At 35.5% G+C, this 20322-nt stretch overlaps 1 protein-coding gene across 2 annotated transcripts in view; it reads left to right on the forward strand.

Annotated features, from left to right (window-relative positions):
- Window positions 1-6642: 6642 nt before the first annotated feature.
- Window positions 6643-20322, forward strand: part of Dsc1 (desmocollin 1) — a 33121-nt gene continuing 19441 nt past the window's right edge. The window contains exons 1-6 of one of the 2 annotated variants that reach the window (XM_021265123.2): window positions 6643-7009; window positions 10499-10583; window positions 11982-12190; window positions 13376-13495; window positions 14340-14495; window positions 18192-18336. In XM_021265123.2, coding sequence (XP_021120782.2) covers window positions 6947-7009; window positions 10499-10583; window positions 11982-12190; window positions 13376-13495; window positions 14340-14495; window positions 18192-18336 — 778 coding nt within the window. In that variant the 5' untranslated portion in view covers window positions 6643-6946. The remainder of the gene's footprint in view (window positions 7010-10498; window positions 10584-11981; window positions 12191-13375; window positions 13496-14339; window positions 14496-18191; window positions 18337-20322) is intronic. The other variant, XM_087193815.1, reaches the window with a different exon arrangement.

The following is a 20322-nucleotide window of genomic DNA, read 5'->3' on the forward strand; positions in this document are numbered from 1 at the left end:
GGATTCTTAATGTAGATTAGTCTAAAAGTGCTCAAGGGTCACATTCTTTTCTTTGTCCCACCTGTCTGTTCTACATATTTTATACTGTCTGCAAATTACAAGTTCTTCTGTATTTTACAAATGAAAATAGAAAGGTGGATGTAAAAAATATTTCTTTCCAATGCATATTTTGTCTACTTGTTTTTGACACAACTAACAACATCAAAGACTTTCCTGGCATTGCCATTAATTTCAACTGAAATTTTACTAAGAGATTTACAGAGTTTAGAAGTCTGGATCATATGCTGAGACCATAAATTAGCCCCAAACATATAGTTTTAAAAATTCTTGTAGCTTAAATTCTTACTTTTCATCAATCTATCTCCTGAACAGGAAGCCAGATCTACCCACTTGCAGGCAGAAACCTAAATCCAGGTTCTCTCCAAGGTTGATGGTATAAATTGAGTGATCTCATTGGGTAAATGGAAGATTAAATTCTGTGTGTGTGTGTGTGTGTGTGTTTGTGTACATGCATACACATGTATGTCATATTTTTTGCAATATATGGAAAAATCCAAACAGTGCAGTTTGCCACTTCCCTCTTCTTGGTTGAGGTCCATCATGTCACCTCTCTCTCCCCATGGGCTCCAGTTCTCCCTTCAGAACTTGCCTGGGTCTCAGAGATCCACCTCCCTCCTTCTCGTCTTCCTCAAATTGCTGTATTCTGGAGTCTGGTCTCCCAGTCTCAAAGAGGCTGATCTGCTGCTGCTCACGACTCTGTCGTCTTCCTGGAAGTCAACCCAAACAGTGCAAAGTATGAAAATCCCTCTCAAGTTCAAGCGTGACAAATGCAATTAAAACAGACATAAAGCATCCCTCATAGATGCTTTCTACTTCCTACTGCTGAAAAATATCATGTCTTCACTTCTGTATGGTGTGAGTGTACATACACTTCCCTGTCACTAGCAAAATTGTCTCCTAATGCCCTGGGTTGAGGCCATGTCTATATCCAGCTTCTCCTCTTCACTAGTGCAAAGTTTAGGACATAATGGGGCAGCAACTTACCTCCTGATATTCAAATTATTCATTTTCAAATAACACCAGCTGGGTTTTGGCCAAACATATTTTAATGTTCCTTCCAGGGTAATGACAAAATCTCAAGAGAGTCAGCAGAGCCATCTGTGCTAAGCTGGGGTAAAGCTCATCTTTGTCATTGTGCCCCAGAACTCCGCTTGTCTTAGGAGAAAAATTAGTGTGCAGGTATCACACACATCTCCAAATTACAGGCAAAAATCTCAGAAACACTTTTCAAAGTCATGCAGGAAGAGAAACTTTTACCAAAAGACAGCACAGTTTCCAATCTTCTTTATCCACACAGTAGAAAGCATTTTATTTTACTAGGCAGAACACATTTGTTTTCTCATTTTCATCTTTCTAATTATTAACTATTACATAAAAAATAGCATAGTAACCATTCATAGTGACTATTGGAAATACCAGCAATCCAACCCTTTGCCTTCATGCTTAGACCTGCAAAGCAACACCAGGACCATTGAGATTACAACACGATTGTTCTGATAACTGTAGATAAGGTCAAATTCTTAAAGATATTTCAGCAAACACTATTCAGAAATGGATCATCAGACATTTATTTTTGGTATGCTCAAAATCAACCCCAGGGACCTTGAAGAATGGATTTTATTTTTAGTTTAAATGCAAAGAAAATGAAAACGGTTCCTTTGAGTATGCACCACATTCACTATAAAAATGGCAACACTTGCATTTTAATCCCACAAATCAATTTAGAAAGCTGTGGGTGAGTTTTCTGGTTGTTACTTCAAGAAATAGAAATAATTACTCAAGGAAGATTAGGGTTTAAATAGTCTTATAAGACAAAAATACTATTTAAGTCTCATTAAATTTAATCAAAAGGATAATGAAAGGCTTAAAATTAAAAGGAATTAAATTTTCTCAGCTCAAAATGAGGCCCCATGGAAAAGAGAGTTTTATTTATGAACTTATTTGGATTATTTTAAATGTGCTGATTTCCTCATATTTTCCAATTTGTGTCAATATACGAAAGATGTATGTGCATCATAAGAGGACATCCAATGGCTTGACAGTCATGGAAAATGCTCAATATCGTAACTGGATAAATAATTCAAATCATAATTTCTTGCTCATCCAAATAGCATTATTTTTAATGAAATTGTAATATTCAGTTCTTCCTGGAATATTTATTGTTTCATTCATTTTTAGTTAGGATCTATCTCAGTTCCCTGTTTCTGAGATTTAAGTTGGCTTTTTATGTTATCATTAAATCTCCTATCTTTTGACCTAGACCTTCTACTTATGAAACTCTATCTCAAGAAATAATCCTAAATCCAGAAAAATATTTATGTATAAAGATGGTCTTTATAATAATGATAAATTTGGAACAGCTTAAGTGATTACTGTTAGGAAGTGACTAAATCAATTGTGACGCATTTACTTGAAGGAATTTATTACAGTCACTAACTATGTAAGGCATATCATGACAGAGGACTAATGTCACACCATAGCAGATTTTATACTGTGAAGTGGGAAAAGCATGCTATAAAATTACATTCACTTTATAACAACATTAAAAATTCTATACACCGAAACTAGCCTGGAAAAATACACACTGAAATATTACCTTTAGATCATAGGTGAGCTTTCTATCTTAATTTTCTTTTTTTTTTTGGTACCAGGGATCGAACTCGGGACCTTCTGCTTTTGAGGCAGGCGGCAGAACCACTGAGCTAAATCCCCTGCCCTATCTTTTTTCATTAGTAAAAGTTTTAGTACCTAATTCCCTGTGGGGAATTCATACATGTACACATTGCATCTTAATTCCTGTTTTCAATCCCATTCTCTTCCCTCCCTCTCCCCTCTATCCATCCCGTTATCCCTTTCTGTTTTTTCTGTACAAGTTTGCAATGTACAATGTTTACAGCCTTTTTGTGGAGTTGGTTCGTGTACATAATACATCTTAATTCCTTTTTCATCCCCTTTTCCCTCCTTTCTTTCCCTCCTTCCTCCCTGTCTTAATCTCCTTCCCCTTTGAGAAAGACGTATCTCCCTACAACCCATTGTCTTTTTTTGTTGTTTTGTTTTGTTTTATTTTTTTGAAGTAAGGTCTCTCTATGTAGTTCATTCAGGATAGCCTTGAACTCACTGTGTAGCCTGGGCTGGCCTCGAATTTGTGGCATTTCTCTTGCCTCAGCCACCTGAGTGCTGGGATGACAGGCAAGCATCACCTGGCCCCTACTGTTTTTTTTTTATTTTGCTCTTTATTTATACTTTGTGTTTCTTGTATAAGAGAAACCATGCGATAATTGACCTTGTGTGTCTGATTTATTTCACTTACCATTATGGTCTCAAGGAGCATCCATTTTCTTAACCAAGTTTAGAAAGTGAGTATATATTCTCATGTTTCAAACTCGACATTTAATAATGTGATCTTTGATATGCAGGATAAACAACTGGTAGTCATACTTTTCAAACTTTAAACTTGAAAGATCACTGAAGAAAATCATAATTGAAGGAAACAGGTGGAAATAAATGCCAGTTTAAAGTATTTGTTATGTTCATTTTACCAGGATTTTAATACTGACCCTAGTAGCAAACTATATTAGCTATTTTTCAAAATAAATAATATATCATAAATTCCATGAGGGCAGAGATGATATCTTCAGTGAATGGTAGATAGTGATTATGTATAGAAGGTGTCCATAAAGAATTGATGAATAATTCGCTGGTATTATTAAAATTACTATAAAGAAAATGTTACATTAGTAGAAATCTGTTGGGTTGTGCACATCTAGCTGCAATTCCTCCTGTTTGTGTCTGTAATCCATAGTTATTTCGGGTCAGTGGCTTCTTCAGCACTTCTGTCCATGTGATCTGGCTCAAGTCTTGCCTTTAAACTGATATTTTAGGTGCAGGCCACCGTGATTACATTTTGCTTGACTCTTGGAAACAAGACAAGCTCTTCCAACAAGAATTGCTAAACCAGTGGAGTGTAGTCTTGGAGCTTCTGGTGCCATCTTTGCCTCAACCCTGGGAAAACTGAGTGATAATGAAACCAACACAAAGACAGGCAGAGCTAAGAGATGCAGAGAACTTCTGCCTGACTCTAGGACATTCCCGGGCTTTGCGGTTATGTGACCTAACAAATCTCTTCATGCTCAATGATTTTGCTATATTTCTCTTACACCAATTTGAGTTAGGCATGCATGCTGAATAAAAAGAGTTCTACATTATCCAAAGATAGGTGGTAACATTTCTTTTCATAGGTCTGCCAACAGTTTTGGTAATAACAGGAGTGGTCATTTCATGGAAAAGTAATCATTGTGAAATAATTGCTAGTAATTAACAGGGCACAGGCTTTAGTTTGAATTTTTAGTAAACTTTTACCCAGATAGAGTCTGAGACCAGTGGAATTGAAGGGACTTTCCACTTCCGTACCCTGAACTGCAGGGCCCATGATGTTATTTTTTACAGCTTAGACTTCTGTTTTTCCTTTTTTCATAACTTTTCTCATACTGAGAGTACTACCTGTTTTAACCCTCATAGTTTCTGTTATCTCCAGTTGTGTGTATTTAAGGCAAAGTACTTTGATACGGCTTCATCAAAATGCCCGGCATTTCTACCAAGGTAGTGTTTTAGAATAAACTGGGCCCCCAACGGGGGTCTGAGTTCTATCTGTAAATAGCTGTCTCAGAGCCTTAAACATTCAAAACCAGCCTTTTCTACAAGTTGGTCATAAACAATTCTTAAAAACTTTTTCACTGTATTTCTATAAAGCACATTATTTAAATTACTACAAAAGTATACTTTCTTTAAAGATTAAAGAAATGGTTCATGTGGGTCTTTACGTTTAAATCTCTTTGTGACCACAGATGTGTGGTGGAAACAGACGATGCAATATTTCCACACTTACAAATAAACTCTTCTACTTAAGACGCTGAACTAAGCATTTAATTATCTATTATTCAAATTGCTAGGATATTTAATATTTGCCATAGTGACTCCTTTTGCTCTAACTTTTGAACTTTTTTTGTGTTCTCATTCAAAAAGTTAACTTTTTTTTTTAATCACAAGGTTTCCAGTCTCCTTTTTCCTCTCTCAGCAGACAGGATAGAGCCTAAAATATAGACCTTTAAGAATTTGTTCAAAGAATAAATCTGTATATGGTGAACCCTTGATTTATGACTGGCCTGACATACAAACAACTTGGGTTATGATGGGAATTTTAGTTTTAACTTATAACCAAAGTCTTGAGTTATGACCCATATGCCTGTCACTTGTGCTTCCAGATGGTCTCAGATACAGATTTGACCCTTGAAGAGTTCTGGAAGGAACATGACAACATCCTTTCCTGGGTGGGGTTAGTTGAGAAATCTTGGGCCAATGTTTCTCTAAGAACACGGAGATCTGCCTGGGTACAGGAGAGAGACTTTTGAAGGCTGTGTAGGAGAGCCTGAGCCTTCAGTTGATCAACCTGAGTTACAACCAACCCTTGCAAATAAATTGAGTTTGTAAGTCAAGGGTCCACTCTATATCTTTAGATACCTTCTACAAACAAACAAACAGATAAAATAAAACTACAAGTAACACTATGGTGGCAGACAGCCTCATAATCAAATATTTACTCTCTCACTTACTCATGAACAAATGACATGTTGCTACTCCCCCATGGCTCTAGCATATTCTAAAATAGTCCTTCACTGGACTGTTTCATGGAAATACTTGTTATGGTTCCTGATTTGTAGCAGTGTGCAGTAAATATGAATTTTAGTTATCTCTCTATGCTTAAATTAAGCAGTTAACATTTAGAAATATTTATCATCTTTCACTAACTTCCACCACTGCCATTGATATCATTGAGCTCACTTGGTGCAATAGAAAAACCCAATGTTCCAGTCCTCATTACAAGAGTCATGAGTGTTTACAAAAACTAGACATGATGGCATTATTGTACCACTAGCCTAGAGTATCCAGGATATTACTTGCAATACACACATAATTATGGTGAATGAAGCAAGTCTAATGAGTCTGGGTCTCATGTATCATAGCTGTCCTAGAAAAATAGACAAGAATAAAATATATGGTTTAGTGTGTAACAAAAGAAAACAATAAAAAAATATAGAATCCCGGCTCCTTCTTTATCATTTGACATTTATTAGGTGAATATATTCTGAGAAACAACTTGTCAGGTCCAGAGGCCTAAACCCCAATACACAGAAAATCATAGGGAGTAGACACAATGGGCCTGTAAAGTTGCCAGTCTCTGTGTTATAGTGATCTGTGTGACTACACCTAAATGCTTAGATGGGGAGATAACTCCTCATGGATGTGATTACACTTGCTTATGCCTTCTGATTTGCCAATGGCAGCCAAGGAGCCATCACTTCCTCGCATGGAGTTTGTGCACACTTCACGTTTTCACCCAGGGGCAAGGCAGGTTAGGAAGGTTAAGAAGGAGGGAAGGCTGTGGGAGGAGGTAATAACTGGGAGGAATCCTTAGCATCAACCTGGGGGGAAAGGGAGGAGGGCTGAGGATGCAGGGTGTTCCCTCCTGCCTCTGCCTATGTGTTAATTGGCAGGAGAAATTTGGAAAGCTGCTGTGAGGAGGAGCCAGTGACTGGGTTTGGGGTGTTTTGAGCCTCACTCTCTCCACTTGTAGGAAAACCTCTTTACATTCAGACACAATTGGATTGGAAGGAGGAAGACGGACCCAGGAATAGGAGGAAACCATCCTCCTGCTGCTCCTCCTCCTGTCATTTATCACTTGCCTCCCGACTCTCTTCCAAAGCAAGCTCAGTTGGGCTAAGGTGGCCTCAGAACATCCAGGCAAGTGCCAGCAACTACTTGGCTGCCCTGTGCATCCTGGGCCACCCCATTAGCTGGTCACCATCCCAGGCCACTGGGACCGCTTCTGATGGCTGTGGCCTCCACTGCCCCAGGGAGCATCTTCTGTAAGCAGCTCCTTTTCTTTCTCCTGGTGAGTAACAATGAAAGGATTAGGGAATAAAGCACGTCAGTACCTGCTTCCTCTCTGTAATGTGGGCTTAACAGAGAGAAGAGGCAGAGGTGGAAAGCAGTAGTTTATACTGGGAAAACAAAAGCAGATCTAAGAAAAATTCAGGGAAAAATTTAGAGAAGTGAGATCCAAGATGAGGAATGTTTAGCTTACTCTTCCAGGGCCCATTGCCAGATGTTAAAGTTTTTCAAGGGAATCTCCTATTCAGTCTTGTTGTGGTACTTTTATGAATGGTGGAATATACTCAGTCCTTAGGCATTTGGTCCAGGAGCTCTGAGGTTTGCTTTTGCTACTAGTCATTAAATAACCTCATGTGTTTAACATGCTTCCTTCTTCTGAAATGCAAGGGAGGAAAAGGATTTTGTGGGAAGATATAAATTATCCCAGACTTTCTTAATTTATTCAGGTAGAGCTCAGGGAAAGGTGTAACTTTTACTTTAAGCAAGCTGTTTAACTCAAGAAAAATAATAAAATGAAATATGATCATTGCAAATGCCATTAACTTGAGTTCCACCTGGGTTTTTGATAGCTTTGTAACTGTGAATAAGGTGCTATTTTTTTCTTTGAGGGGAAGAGAGGAGACTTCTCACATCTTCAGGTAGCATTTGTGAGCTGTGAATTTCCTTTTTTTCAGTTTAGCAAAATATTTTAAATTCAATTTTTATTTTTAGAAATTGAAGATTTCATTGTATTATGTTAAGCTTTTTTTTTTCCATATAAATGATACATGATGCAGGGTTCATGGTCAGCTTCTCCTCCTGTAACTGGGAAGAAGAGATCTTCTTGGGTTACTATTAGTTAGGCAAAATGTGGTGGAAATATTTCCAGGGGATTCCATCAATTTCTGTTGCTTTTGGATCTTGCTTTGCCCAGTATCCCTTGATTCAACCTGTGCTCATTCATTCTTGATCCTCATGCTGACTAAAAGGGTATCTGACCACATCTCCTTCCAAATCACCTACCCACTGATTAACTTGGAGACCAACAGACTGATAAGTGGAAGCTCCCTTTGGCTCTGTCTGCAGAGGACCTCACTGAGGTGGCGTCTAGGACAGGGAGGAAAGGAGATGAGGGTGGGAGTGGGAATGTGGATATTATACGTATGCAAATATATATACCCATATGCATATGTAAGTAAATGTGCAAGTATACTCATATATGTGTGTGTGTGTATATATATATGCATGTATATTTCTAATTGCAATGTCTTCTTTCCACATTGTACATTTAGTCCACTACTGATAGAATGCTTTATCCTCAGAAAGTTCTTTAGATATAACTTAGAGAATTCCTTGGTGCTAAGGATGAACATGTTTAAAAAGTCAAATAAATAAGAATGTCTCATGTCTTAATATGTGATTATTTAAATTAAAACTGAATATAAATGTGACTTTTAAAATTCCAGCATTTCATATTACTGTCTGAAAGAGATTTGTAAAATTACAATCTATTTAAATAGGCCCCTGTAATAGAACAAATAGATTTGAACTGAGTTGGAAAAAAAATGCATACCCTTAAAATGAATGTTAATCCTTTATCTTTCTTCCTCACAAATAATGTGTTCCACAACTAAAAATTTCTTCAGAAAGAACTGAAGACAAAATTGACTCATATGGGTCTGAGAATTCTGGCTGTGATCCATTTTCAATCAAAAGGTAGTGACTTCGAAAAAATAAATGAAAGCAAATAAACAAAGTGACAGAAGAAAAATGTGTTTTCAACTATATAAGCCTTTGAGCTGATAACTTTAAATTTCAGATAGTATCTGTCTTCTTTGAACTGCCTCGTTTGTTTGTTTTGTTTTGTTTTGTTTTGTTTGCACAACTGAGAATTGAACCCATGGCCTTTGGGCTGAGCAACATTCTCAGCCCCCAGAGTGGGCTCTATCTTGTGATCCTCCTGTCTCAGCTTCCCACAATGCTGGGATTATAGGGATGCAGCACAATGCTCAGCAGAACTACTTAAGTTTTTAAAACAATAGCTGCGTCTTGAATTTAAATAAAAAACTCACCTATTTTTGAGAGTCTTTCTATTTTAAAATATATGTATTGCTGGGTATGGTGGTGCACACATGTAATCCCAGGGTTCAGGAAGCTGAGGCAGGAGGATCACTGTGAGTTCAAGGCCAGCCTGGGGTATATAGTGAATTCAAGGCCAGCCTGAACTGTATAGTGAGATCCTGTCTCAAACAAACAAACAAACAAACAAACAAACAAGTACATTTAAAAATATATTTCTTTTCAGATTAATTGTGTGATTTGAGATTATTTAGACTTTAAGCTTTGCATGGACAGTCTGAAAAGTGATTTGAAAATAAGGAATATTTGTGAGCATTATTCTTTTTTTTTTGTATTAAATTCTTTTATTGGTACATTGTAGGTATACAACACAATTACATTTCTCATTGGGAATTGTACCTTTATATAATGCATCTTGGTTCTTATTTTTTCCCCATTCCTAGCCCTCCCTTCATGCCCTCCACCCTTCCCTATTTACAAAGACTTTATTTCCATTTTTTCCATTTCTCATCAATTTTCCTTTCCCTTCTTTCCTTTCCCCTGTGCCTCCCACTACCCCTACCCCTTTGGACCTTTTCTTCCTATTTTACTTTATTGATTACTCATTCTAATCATTGGTACATTTTAGGTATACAATATAATGACATTCACCATTGGAAATTTGCACCTTTACATAGTCTCTCTTGGTTCTTATTTTTCACCCTTGCCCAGCCCTCCCTTCAACCCCTCCAGCCCTCCCTATTTACAAAAATTTTGTTCCTATTTTTCCATTTTCTCGTATTAATCCCATTCCCTTCTATCCTTTCCCCTAGCCCTCCCACTTCCTTCCCCTTTGCCCCTTTTCTTCCTATTTCACATGACCTATTATACATTTAGTCCTTGTTTACACTTTCAGTTTCTCACACTAGAGAAACTATTCGGTATTTACACATCTGTGTCCTATTTATTTCACTTAAGAGTATTGCCTCAATGAGCATTATTCTTTATGATGTTAAAAAAGTCTTGAAATATTTTCTCACATCATCACTATATTCTCAAAGAATGGAAATGATAACTTGACAATTAGTACAAATATGTGATTATTGAATTTTAGAGTCTAGTATTTTCTTCAGGCTTAATAATTAGGCTGACATTTATGAATGGTGTTAGAGGAAATAAATGCTGTATAAATTCAGTGGGTTATAACATATTTTCTTGCAATTATATACTATGCAGATTCTTAAGAACTGTCCACTTAATGTTTTCATCGATAGTAAATGATTCTAGTGTTCCCAAATCGACTTGCTTTGCTGGTTACATTTAAAATAAATATTAATAAGAGGAACAATTAAAAGACTAATTTGTTTATAAACTGACAATATTCTTATCAATAAAACAAAACTAATGTAAAATGTATGATTAAGTATAATTCCTGATTTCTTCTTTTTTTGAGGTTCTGTTATTATTTTGTGATGCTCATCAGAAGATTGTTCTCCGAGTTCCTTCCCATGTTCGGGCTAATCAAATTGTTGCCACGGGTGAGAAACTGTATTGGAAATTTAACAGTTGGAATGTGCTACATTTAGCTTCTGATTGATGTTGAAAAGTTTGGGACAAAAGCCATAAAGTAGCCCCTTGGTATTAAAACCGGCCATCCAATGAAATGTGGGTTACTTTTTTTTTACTGCTGGTTAAAAACAATTAAAATACCAAAGTTAGTCGTATACTTTTCTAGGCAGAAAAATAAGCAAATATCACAAGGTTAAATTATTTTAAGCAAGGTCCCAAAACCAGAAGCACATTTTCATTTACACCTATTAATCAAAATTCCAATGCCAATTTTGTTTAATTGATTACACATGAAACAAGGGGGGTCAGAATTTCTCAAATAAAATTTGTACTTGGGATTGACCACAAGAAACATACATTCACCAAGAATTTATATGATCTACTTCACAGCACAAATTGTGAATGTCAAAATTTTGGTGGTACTTGCTACCTCAGTCATCAATGCATACAGAGTAATGAGTTCATTAAGCTCCAAAGAGGTGTTACAGAGAGATTATCTGTAATGTAATATTAGTGAGAAATATTAAACCAAATATTAAAATAGACCAATTTTATTTTTACTTTTTGCAACAAGTTTTAGCTATCAAAGATGTACTACAATAAGTCTTAACTCTACTGAGGTCATATAGTTATAATACATGTGATGAAAAACAGTAATCTATTGATAAATTAACAATTTGTCAATATAGAACAACATATTTGTGTGTATATATATATGAATGCATATCTATCTATCTATCTATCTATCTATGCTCCTTGACTTACAATGGTGTTACATCCTGATAAACCATTACCAGTTAAAAATATTGTAAGTAGAAACAGCATTTAATACACCTAATGCACCAAACATCATAGCTTAGCAACACAGTTCACTGCAGAGTTTCAGTTGTTTCCCTTCCTCGGTACCAGGTTCACTGAGAGTGGCAGCTCATGACTCCTGCCTGGCATTTCTACAGAGGATTCCCACCACACATTGCTAGTCTGAGAAAAGATCAAAATTAAAATTCAAAATGTAAAGTATAGCTTCTACTAATGTATAGCATATCACTTTATATCATCGTGAAGTCAAGCTATCATTATGTTGAAGACTATATATATGTGTGTGTATGTATATTAGAAAAAATAAAAATAGACTAATGCCAATGGCCCTGGGAAAATAATTCGCTTTTTAATTTATGATGAAAGTAATGAGAAATATGTGCTCACTAATTTAATTACTTCATTTTCACGGCCCCTAAGTTTTAGAAGTGCTCAGGTATAGCCGCCCTCTCTCTGCTTCTCACATGCTAATCACAGTTGTCGTTCTAGCCAAACTTGTTCTATTCCTGTTTCACTTGACATGCTGCTGTGAAATATCTTTCCTGCAGTGGATCTGAAGAAGTATGCCAAGTCAGATGTTGAAGTCTCTAGTTCCAATGCTGACAAACATGACTTCAGAGTTGATAAAAATGGCACAATTTATGCAAACCGTGACTTCCATTTGCCTCCTAAAACAACTTTTACGATTTTAATAAAAAACCGTCATACAGAGGAACAAAAAGAGGAAGATGTTGTATTGGAGCCAAGTACAGAAAAGGTATAGCAAGTATTCAAATAGTTTTGCACATTAATGTATTTATGGAACTCCTTCATTTCGTATACTTCTTTTCAGGTTAAAATTGCTATCCTTGAATAATTGTTTTTCTTTTTTACTCAGAATTAATATAAGTAAAGACTAGACTCTAGAGGAGGAGTAGAGCTATTTACAGAGCTGTATAATGATAACTGACTCTGGAAGGGAGAAAAACAGACTTTGGAAGGTCCCAGGTAGTGTTTTGAGGTGGGGCAGTGAGAACAACCAAGCTGAAGGGCAAGTGCAGGCAGGGATGGGTCCAACCTCAGTGGGAAGAGAAGCCGGCTAGGGGCGTGGCCCTCCACCCTGTGAGGCTCCCTCCCAACTCACTGTGGGTTTGAGACTCTTTTGAAAGAAGAGATCATCTAAAACTTCCTCCAGTTGCAATAGAAAATTGCATGAAGTCCCTCTCTTCAAAGGGTAAGGAAGTGGCCAGTCCAAAATACTGGTCTGCCTCAGTCCCACACTCATTCATTTATTGGTGGTATTCCTGGGAGAAGTTTGCTGGAATTCACATCTCATTTTATTTTAAGAAAATTCAGTACAGTGAATTTAGTCTTATAAAATCATTTATTAATAAATGACTCAATTTTTAAATGAATCTCCTAGCCAAATTCTTTTGACTGAAAGAACTCCTCTTCACTGAATTTAAAATATCCTTAAGTCTTAAAACACAATTTTTACTCAAGTTGTGAAGAATCTCCACATTGTAAAAAATAAAACATACTTGGGAAAATGCTGCCCTGTGTCTTCATTTGGTCTATAAATTCTTGCACCATCGAGAGAGTTTGAACAAATTTTGGTTATACCATTTCTCATGGAATAAAATCAGTTCTTAAATATGTGTTAATGGATTATCTATTGGGGGTCTATGTCAACATGACATCTTCCTCAATGCCCTATACATTTCTGATTATTAACTAGCTAAACCAGGAGACGGTCAGGAAAATAAAGTAGCCTGAGGTAAAAATTGTGTGTGAGACAGTGTATACAGGTTTTATTACTAAAAATAGAGAAGTTTCAGGGGATTATTTATAACATTATTATGTATCACCCTTACTTATTTTCTGCATATTGATGTATATGTGAAAATCACAATTCCAAGAAGAAAAGCAATGCTCATGTTACTTTTTTTTTCACCAAATGTAGTCTCGTAGGAGGAAACCTCCCCAAAACAGATCCCTTGGGCGCAGTAAGAGAAGATGGGCTCCTATTCCGTGCTCATTGATGGAGAACTCATTGGGGCCATTTCCACAACATGTCCAGCAGGTGTGTTTCATTTTTTATGTGATTTCATGTATCTTAAAGATTTTGTTGTTAAAGCTTTCCATTTGAAAGTTGCACAGTATATTGAATCAGAGCTTTAAATGACAGATAGTGATAGGATCGTCTGTTCACCTGAATCAGGGTCACATAGAAGTGACCCAATATATTTTATTGCTCTCTTCCACAAAACACATATACATTTAGAACTAAGTTTCGTATTTTGAATGTCCTGTTTCCATAGGTTTACATCCAAATCCCAAATGCTTTGCTAGACTTTTTACCACTTATGTACAAGATGTTTACAAGGTTTGCATGATTCAACTCTTACTTAAATTAACACTTAAGCTCCAAAATCTGATCACTTTTCTATTTGCCATATAAGGTTGTCTCACTGCCACATAGGTGAAATAAAGGCATGAGAGTTTTGGGATTACATGATTTTTGAAGAATAAATTTGCAAGAAAAATTCTATTACTTTCGTATTACCTTTTTAGTCATATAATTTTCAATTCCAAATAATTCAAAATCACTGAAAAGGCAACTATACTTCATATAGGAATAATGATATGTGAGTAGGGATGATATAGGCATAATACTCCACAAACCGTGTAAGTATGCAAATAATAAAATAATTTAGGATCAAACACGTGACAGTCTGTAGGGTTGCTCATTACAAAGTGCAATAAGAATTTGCAAAACATGGGAGATGGTGGATAAAAAAGCAGAGGAAAGAAATAACAGGTGAGTAGAAAAGAAAGTAAATGATAACAAGTAAAGCACACTTAGATTAGGTTGAAGGTAGCATGACAACTTTGTTCTGGCTCCAAATAGTCACTTATTCTTCTAGATTCAATCCGATGCTGCACAGAATTACACTGTCTTCTACTCCATAAGTGGACCAGGAGTCGACAAAGAGCCCTTCAACCTGTTCTACATAGAGAAAGACACTGGAGATATTTATTGCACAAGAAGCATTGACCGTGAGCAGTATGATCAGTTTTTGGTATGATTGTTGAAATATTTATTCAGAATTGTTTCTTTGTTACCTGCCTATAATATTTTGGTGGTTTTTTTTACATATTTAAAAGTTAAATATTTGATTTAATTTTTGAAATATTTTTAATATTCAGTATCAACTTCAAATTCCTAATAGTGCCATTGCTACAAAAGAGACAGTAAGTAGATAAAACAAGGAGGTAAAGATGGGGAACACAGGAAATACAATGACAGAACTTTAAAGAACAAATTCTAGTCTGCAGAATGCTGGGGAAGTAATAAAGAGTTTTACTGAGTTCACAGTTCTTTATGATAAATACCTGAATTAGCCTCAACTATGACTATATGCTATAAATCACATAAGAATTTAAAAAACAAACTGGCCACCCAACCAACCAAACAAAACGTCATGTTTGGGTTCATGCCAAGAAACTGTGACTTAATTTTTCTGGGGCCTGATCTTTAATTTGTTCTACATAGAGAAAGACACAGTCCATGAGGGGGGAGTTGTTTTGTTTTGTTTTTTGAGACATGGTCTCACATTGTAATCCAGGCTGGCCTTGCTAAGTAGCTCAGGCTGACCTCCAACTCCCAATCCTCTTGCCTCAATCTCCTGAGCACTGGGATTATAGGCACACACGACCGCGACCAGCTAGGGATATCTTTCATACAAGAAACATTATCCATGAGAATTATAATCAGTTTTTTGTAGGATTACTAAAATATTTATTCAAAATTATATCTTTATTATTGATTTATTAATATTTTCAGCATGGATTTTTCTGTTAAATATTTACTATTTTAAATATGATTAATATTTGACACATAAACTTCAAATTTTTATTGGTGTCACTGCTACAAAAGAAGACAGTAGACATAACAAAGGAAATAAAAGTAGGGGAGAGGTATAGAAAATATACGACAGAATTTTAAAGGGAAGGTTTTGATCTGCAGAATTCTGGAGAAGTAATTATTTTTATTTCATTCAAAGTTCTCTATAATAAAATATTCAATTATTTTCCACCATGATTGTATGTTGCACATGATGTGAAAGTGAAAAACTTTGAAAAAATCCAATGGGTTTTCTGGGCCTATGCTCAGAAGTTGTGACTCGATTGTTCTGGGCTGGAGCTCAGTTATTCAAGGTGATTCTTAACGTATACACACTATCATTGGATCTTCACCATGAATGTTTGGTGGTTCTATTTTTACCTCTCTCACCCACTGTTCAGCAATGAAATCCTTGGGTGTCTTCTTAGTTCTTGAGTAATCCAGAACAAATTTACCAATCTATCTTATTCTACCCCAAAACAAATTCTCTTTTGAAAACTAAATCCTTCTGTTATTGTTTCAAATTATACCTATCTCTCCTATGTTCTGATGTCTAACTTGATGTATGAGACAAATTCACAGTGGTTTTAAGGGATAACGATGACTGATACTGATTAAACTCTTGTTACCTTGAATTATAAGGGAAGGTAATAAAGAAGTTCTTTGCAAAAGGAATAACCCCAACTTCTTAACTCCCAATTCCTCTCAGTAGCTGTTTGCATTTTTCCAAAGAAGGCAGCAATTTGGCAAAATAGAGTGCAAAAGGGCTGAAAGAAATCAGGTCTTTCAGGATCCAGAAGAATTCAAAGGGGCAAGAAGATCACAATAACAAGCCTATGACCTTTAAATAACAGTTTTCTAATCTTGCTAAAAATAATTCTAATATTTCTTATTAGTCTTTTTATACTAACAATTTAAGTATACTATTTTTGCTTTTAATATAGAATAATGGGATCTAGTGTGCAAAACATTACTTTTGTTGAACTTTTTAAAGGTCTTCCTAAAGACTAAGAAAATAGAATTTGTTATTCCATTATGTCAATATGACTAGATTTTCCTAGAGAGTTGGGCTATGTTTGAATGTTTGACTAATTTCCTAGTTTAAGTTATCCTGCTTACTATAATGGTTTCAATTATAATTTATTTTGGAGATACTTGGTTCATACTTGAAACAAAATCATTGCATCTGTATCCATGGCACGTCAAGCCATACTTATGTGCAGTCAAACATAAAGGAATAGTATTTCAAAGTAAAGTATTATTCCTCTGGCCAAAAAAATCTCAAAAGTGACAGCATTTTATGAAGGAAAAGTGCACAACATCCATATGGGAAGAAAGGGAGGAGTAGAAGGAGGGCTGGGGAAGGTGATGTGTGGATGATTTGGAAGTTGATGGTATGGCAGTGGTGTGGTGGTGACAATGGTGGAGCAGTGATGTTACGTCCCTGAGTTCCACTCCTGAGTTTGACAAGTTTTTGAGGAATAAAACAAAGAGATCAGACTGGCAGGTATCAAAATATAAATTTTTTACCAAAAAAGCTTCTATGGTTAATTTGGGGAATAGTGAATAAGGAAGCAGGGAGAACATAGATTTTTTTGGTTTGTTTTTGATTTTGTTTTACAGTGTGGGGAATAAAACTCAGGGCCTTGTGTATTCTAGGCAAGCACACTAACCCCCGAGTCACATTCCTGGAAGGTTATTTTAATACTTTTTGCCCCCAGTAGGGGTGTAAATTCATTCCGTTCTGGGTTAGCACAAATGGTAAAATGCAATTAACACAATAGTGAGGATTTGATTGTTCCTGTAACAGAGAGCTAGTAGATCACTGAAGAATCTGATTAAGGAGCATCATGATTAAAATTGCATTTTATGAAAATAAAATCTGACTTCTGAGTGCTACATAGAATGGAGAAGAGAAGGTCAACTGGAGGACAGTTGGGACAACTGTAGGGAAGTTTGGAAGCCAGTTACATGTGGGACATTTGGAACCGCATGGAGATGATGGTCATGAAAATAGCAAAGAGAAGTGGACAATAGGGCCACCAAAAATACCATGGTCTCTAGAACTCAGCAACTGAATAATAAGACTAATGAGAGCAAAAGAAGAGTTTGATATCTGGAATTTCAGTCCTAATTCATTTTAGAGATGGTTGTGGTAGGGAAATCAGGGAAATCAGTGGTAAATAACTGAGTTAATACAGAGTTCACTTTAGGCAGGCTTAGGGGAAGAAAATGTATTTTATTAAATATTTTATTGAACACTTCTTATGCATAAACCATGTGAGGAGGACACAGAAATGTTTGGTGAAATTTTAAGAGAAAAAAAATCATTAAATCTTGGTGGTTAAGATCATGATATATCATTTTGAGATGGATTTTGGATATGTTTGTGCTTTTATTAGCATTTTTATTAGAAAGAGATTCATGTTAATGATAGAAAATAGGAAAATACATGTAGAGACATTGATCAGAAATAATTGTGATATATATTTATACATATGTATAAATCTATAAACAAACACTGTATTTTAAAAATAAACTTTAAAAAATATTTGTTATGAACCTACCTGGAGGAAGTCTACGTGCATAGTAGAACAGGGTGCAGTTAATTCAGAGAACACCTGGAGTTCATGGTGCTTGGAAGGGAAGGTACTTTGTGGGGAGAAAACAAGAAATAACCCCTGCAGGAGACTGAAGCCATATGGCAGGCATATACAGGACCTCTGTGTTATCTCTCCACTGCAACATTTCTTAGTTATAGGCCCCTTTGTAAATGATTTTTTAAAATGACACATTTTTCCTTGCTGCCAGACTTACTATTGTGCATAATTTTTCATTTGAGGACAAGCCAATGGTACTGTTTTTCTTCCAGGTATATGGCTATGTAACAACTGCAGATGGCTATGCACCAGATTATCCACTCCCCTTGTTATTCAAAGTTGAAGATGATAATGATAATGCCCCATATTTTGAAACCAAAATGACAGTTTTTAGTGTGCCTGAAAATTGCAGATCTGGTAAGTTCATATATTAGGGTGGTATGATAAGAGGGAGGGGGGAGAAGGAGAAAGGAAGGGGATGTAAAAAGAATTAAGATGTGTTATGTACATGTACCAACTCCCTACAATGAATGTAAGCATTATGTACTGCAAAAACATGTGCTGATAAAAATAAAAATTTGAAAAAAAGGCTGACAATAAGTACTATAATTTAAAATGTTTAAATTCATCATTGCATTTTGTAATTTTTACGTATTTCTGATTGCATGCACTTTTTTCCAATTAGAAGTTGATGTTATACAACATCCCTGTTAAGGATCAAATAGCTGTGAGCAAATTGCCTTAAATTTAAGCAGATTCATAATATATATCATATCTGACTCAGTTCTCTGTGGGGTTGGTTGTTGCCAAAGTGCAGGTGGATGCTTAGCCTGTGGTGCGGGGAAGCTTGCTCGGTCTTCCATTTGGAAGAAGTCTCATGTTCATTACAGAAGGGACTAGCCCGGAATTCACAGAAAATATGACAAGGGAGTTATGAGGGCCAAGAACCATTTTGCTGGGAGAAGTTATTCCTTCATTTGTTCATGTATTCATTTTGTTCTTAATGATTATTTATCTAAGGATACCTGAAGGCTAAATGCGGGGAAAATTCAACTTTCCCTTTTGATCCAGGAGAGTGACAAAAGAATGTAACATTGAAAAAAAAAGATACGGGTACATTTTATGGGATCAAGCAATATTTTTAAACTGACACTTGAAATTCAGAGAGTTTGACTTTTGTAGGTTATATATGTGTGATATCAATATTTACTGAAATAATATCAGTGTTGCTTTTCTGAATTCTCTTTACTAAAAGATTGTTGCATATTAGCTTTCATTTTAGTCTAAGCTTTTAACCAGTCTCTAGTATGACAAAAGATTAAAAAAAATTTTGCCTCAGTTAAATTGCTCATCAATATTTTAAACAACCATGTAGAACACTGTAAAATGCTCGATTTTCAAGGATATACAATATATAGCTTCTGGTTTTATAAAACCGTATGTTTTGTAAAGATAAACTTTTTTTGTTCAATTTGCTATGCCTGCTTAAAAATACATTGTTTCTAACTAGCTAGATTAATCATAATGAATTTGAATGTGCAACAAGACAAGTGTTGTTTATATTCTCCATTTTTACCATGCAAATGTGTCATGGGTGTATTTATATCATTATGTAACTGGAATCTTTATAAAGATCTTATATATTTTCTAGGTCTCAGAAATATATATGGCATTATAACAACAGATGCATACTGATAAGATTTATAACAACATATATATTGCTTTTCTTGACATATTGTTCGAACAAATTAAAAAAATAGGTTAACTGGCTTGATGCTCTTTGAACCCAAGATTGTGACATAGGCATACAGAAAAGCATGAGATTCTTTATTTTAAAAATTTGCAAGAAATGGTCATTAGCTCTCATGACCTCTTCTATTCTATTGCATGTATGCACACATAAATAATATTTGTCTCACAATCAGTGGATTGTTACAACAGCATTCCTAATACTTTCATGTCTGTGTGATGAAGCTTGTCTCAATGATAGATTGGTGGATAATGCTTCTTACATAGATTAATAATTACTTCCATATATTAATAATTCAGAACATTTTTAAAATATAAAAATAAAATTTTTATTTTCAAATTCTAAAATACTTCTCTAATTAACATCATTAGATTGGACTGTAAGGGTGACAAAGAATACAGAGAAGGTCCCATTCAAAAATAGCCCATGCACTGGGGTAGTTGGTTGGGGGAAAGAATTTGAGAACTACAGTTAACAAGCATAGAGTAGGGACTGTCCTCATATGTGTGTAATAGAAGTCATGTTATTCATCCCCTAATTGAAGTTCCAAGGAAGAGGAGCTTGGAGATGTTTTACAGAACATTTATATACCCCTCAGATATTCTGTGAAACTCATCTTTTTTCCTTTTGGGTACAATTTGCTACACTAATGA

Source organism: Heterocephalus glaber, unplaced genomic scaffold, assembly GCF_053883595.1.
Source record: "Heterocephalus glaber isolate CG9 unplaced genomic scaffold, H.glaber_assembly_v1.0 deba00000331, whole genome shotgun sequence".
In the NCBI taxonomy this organism is placed as follows: domain Eukaryota; kingdom Metazoa; phylum Chordata; class Mammalia; order Rodentia; family Bathyergidae; genus Heterocephalus; species Heterocephalus glaber.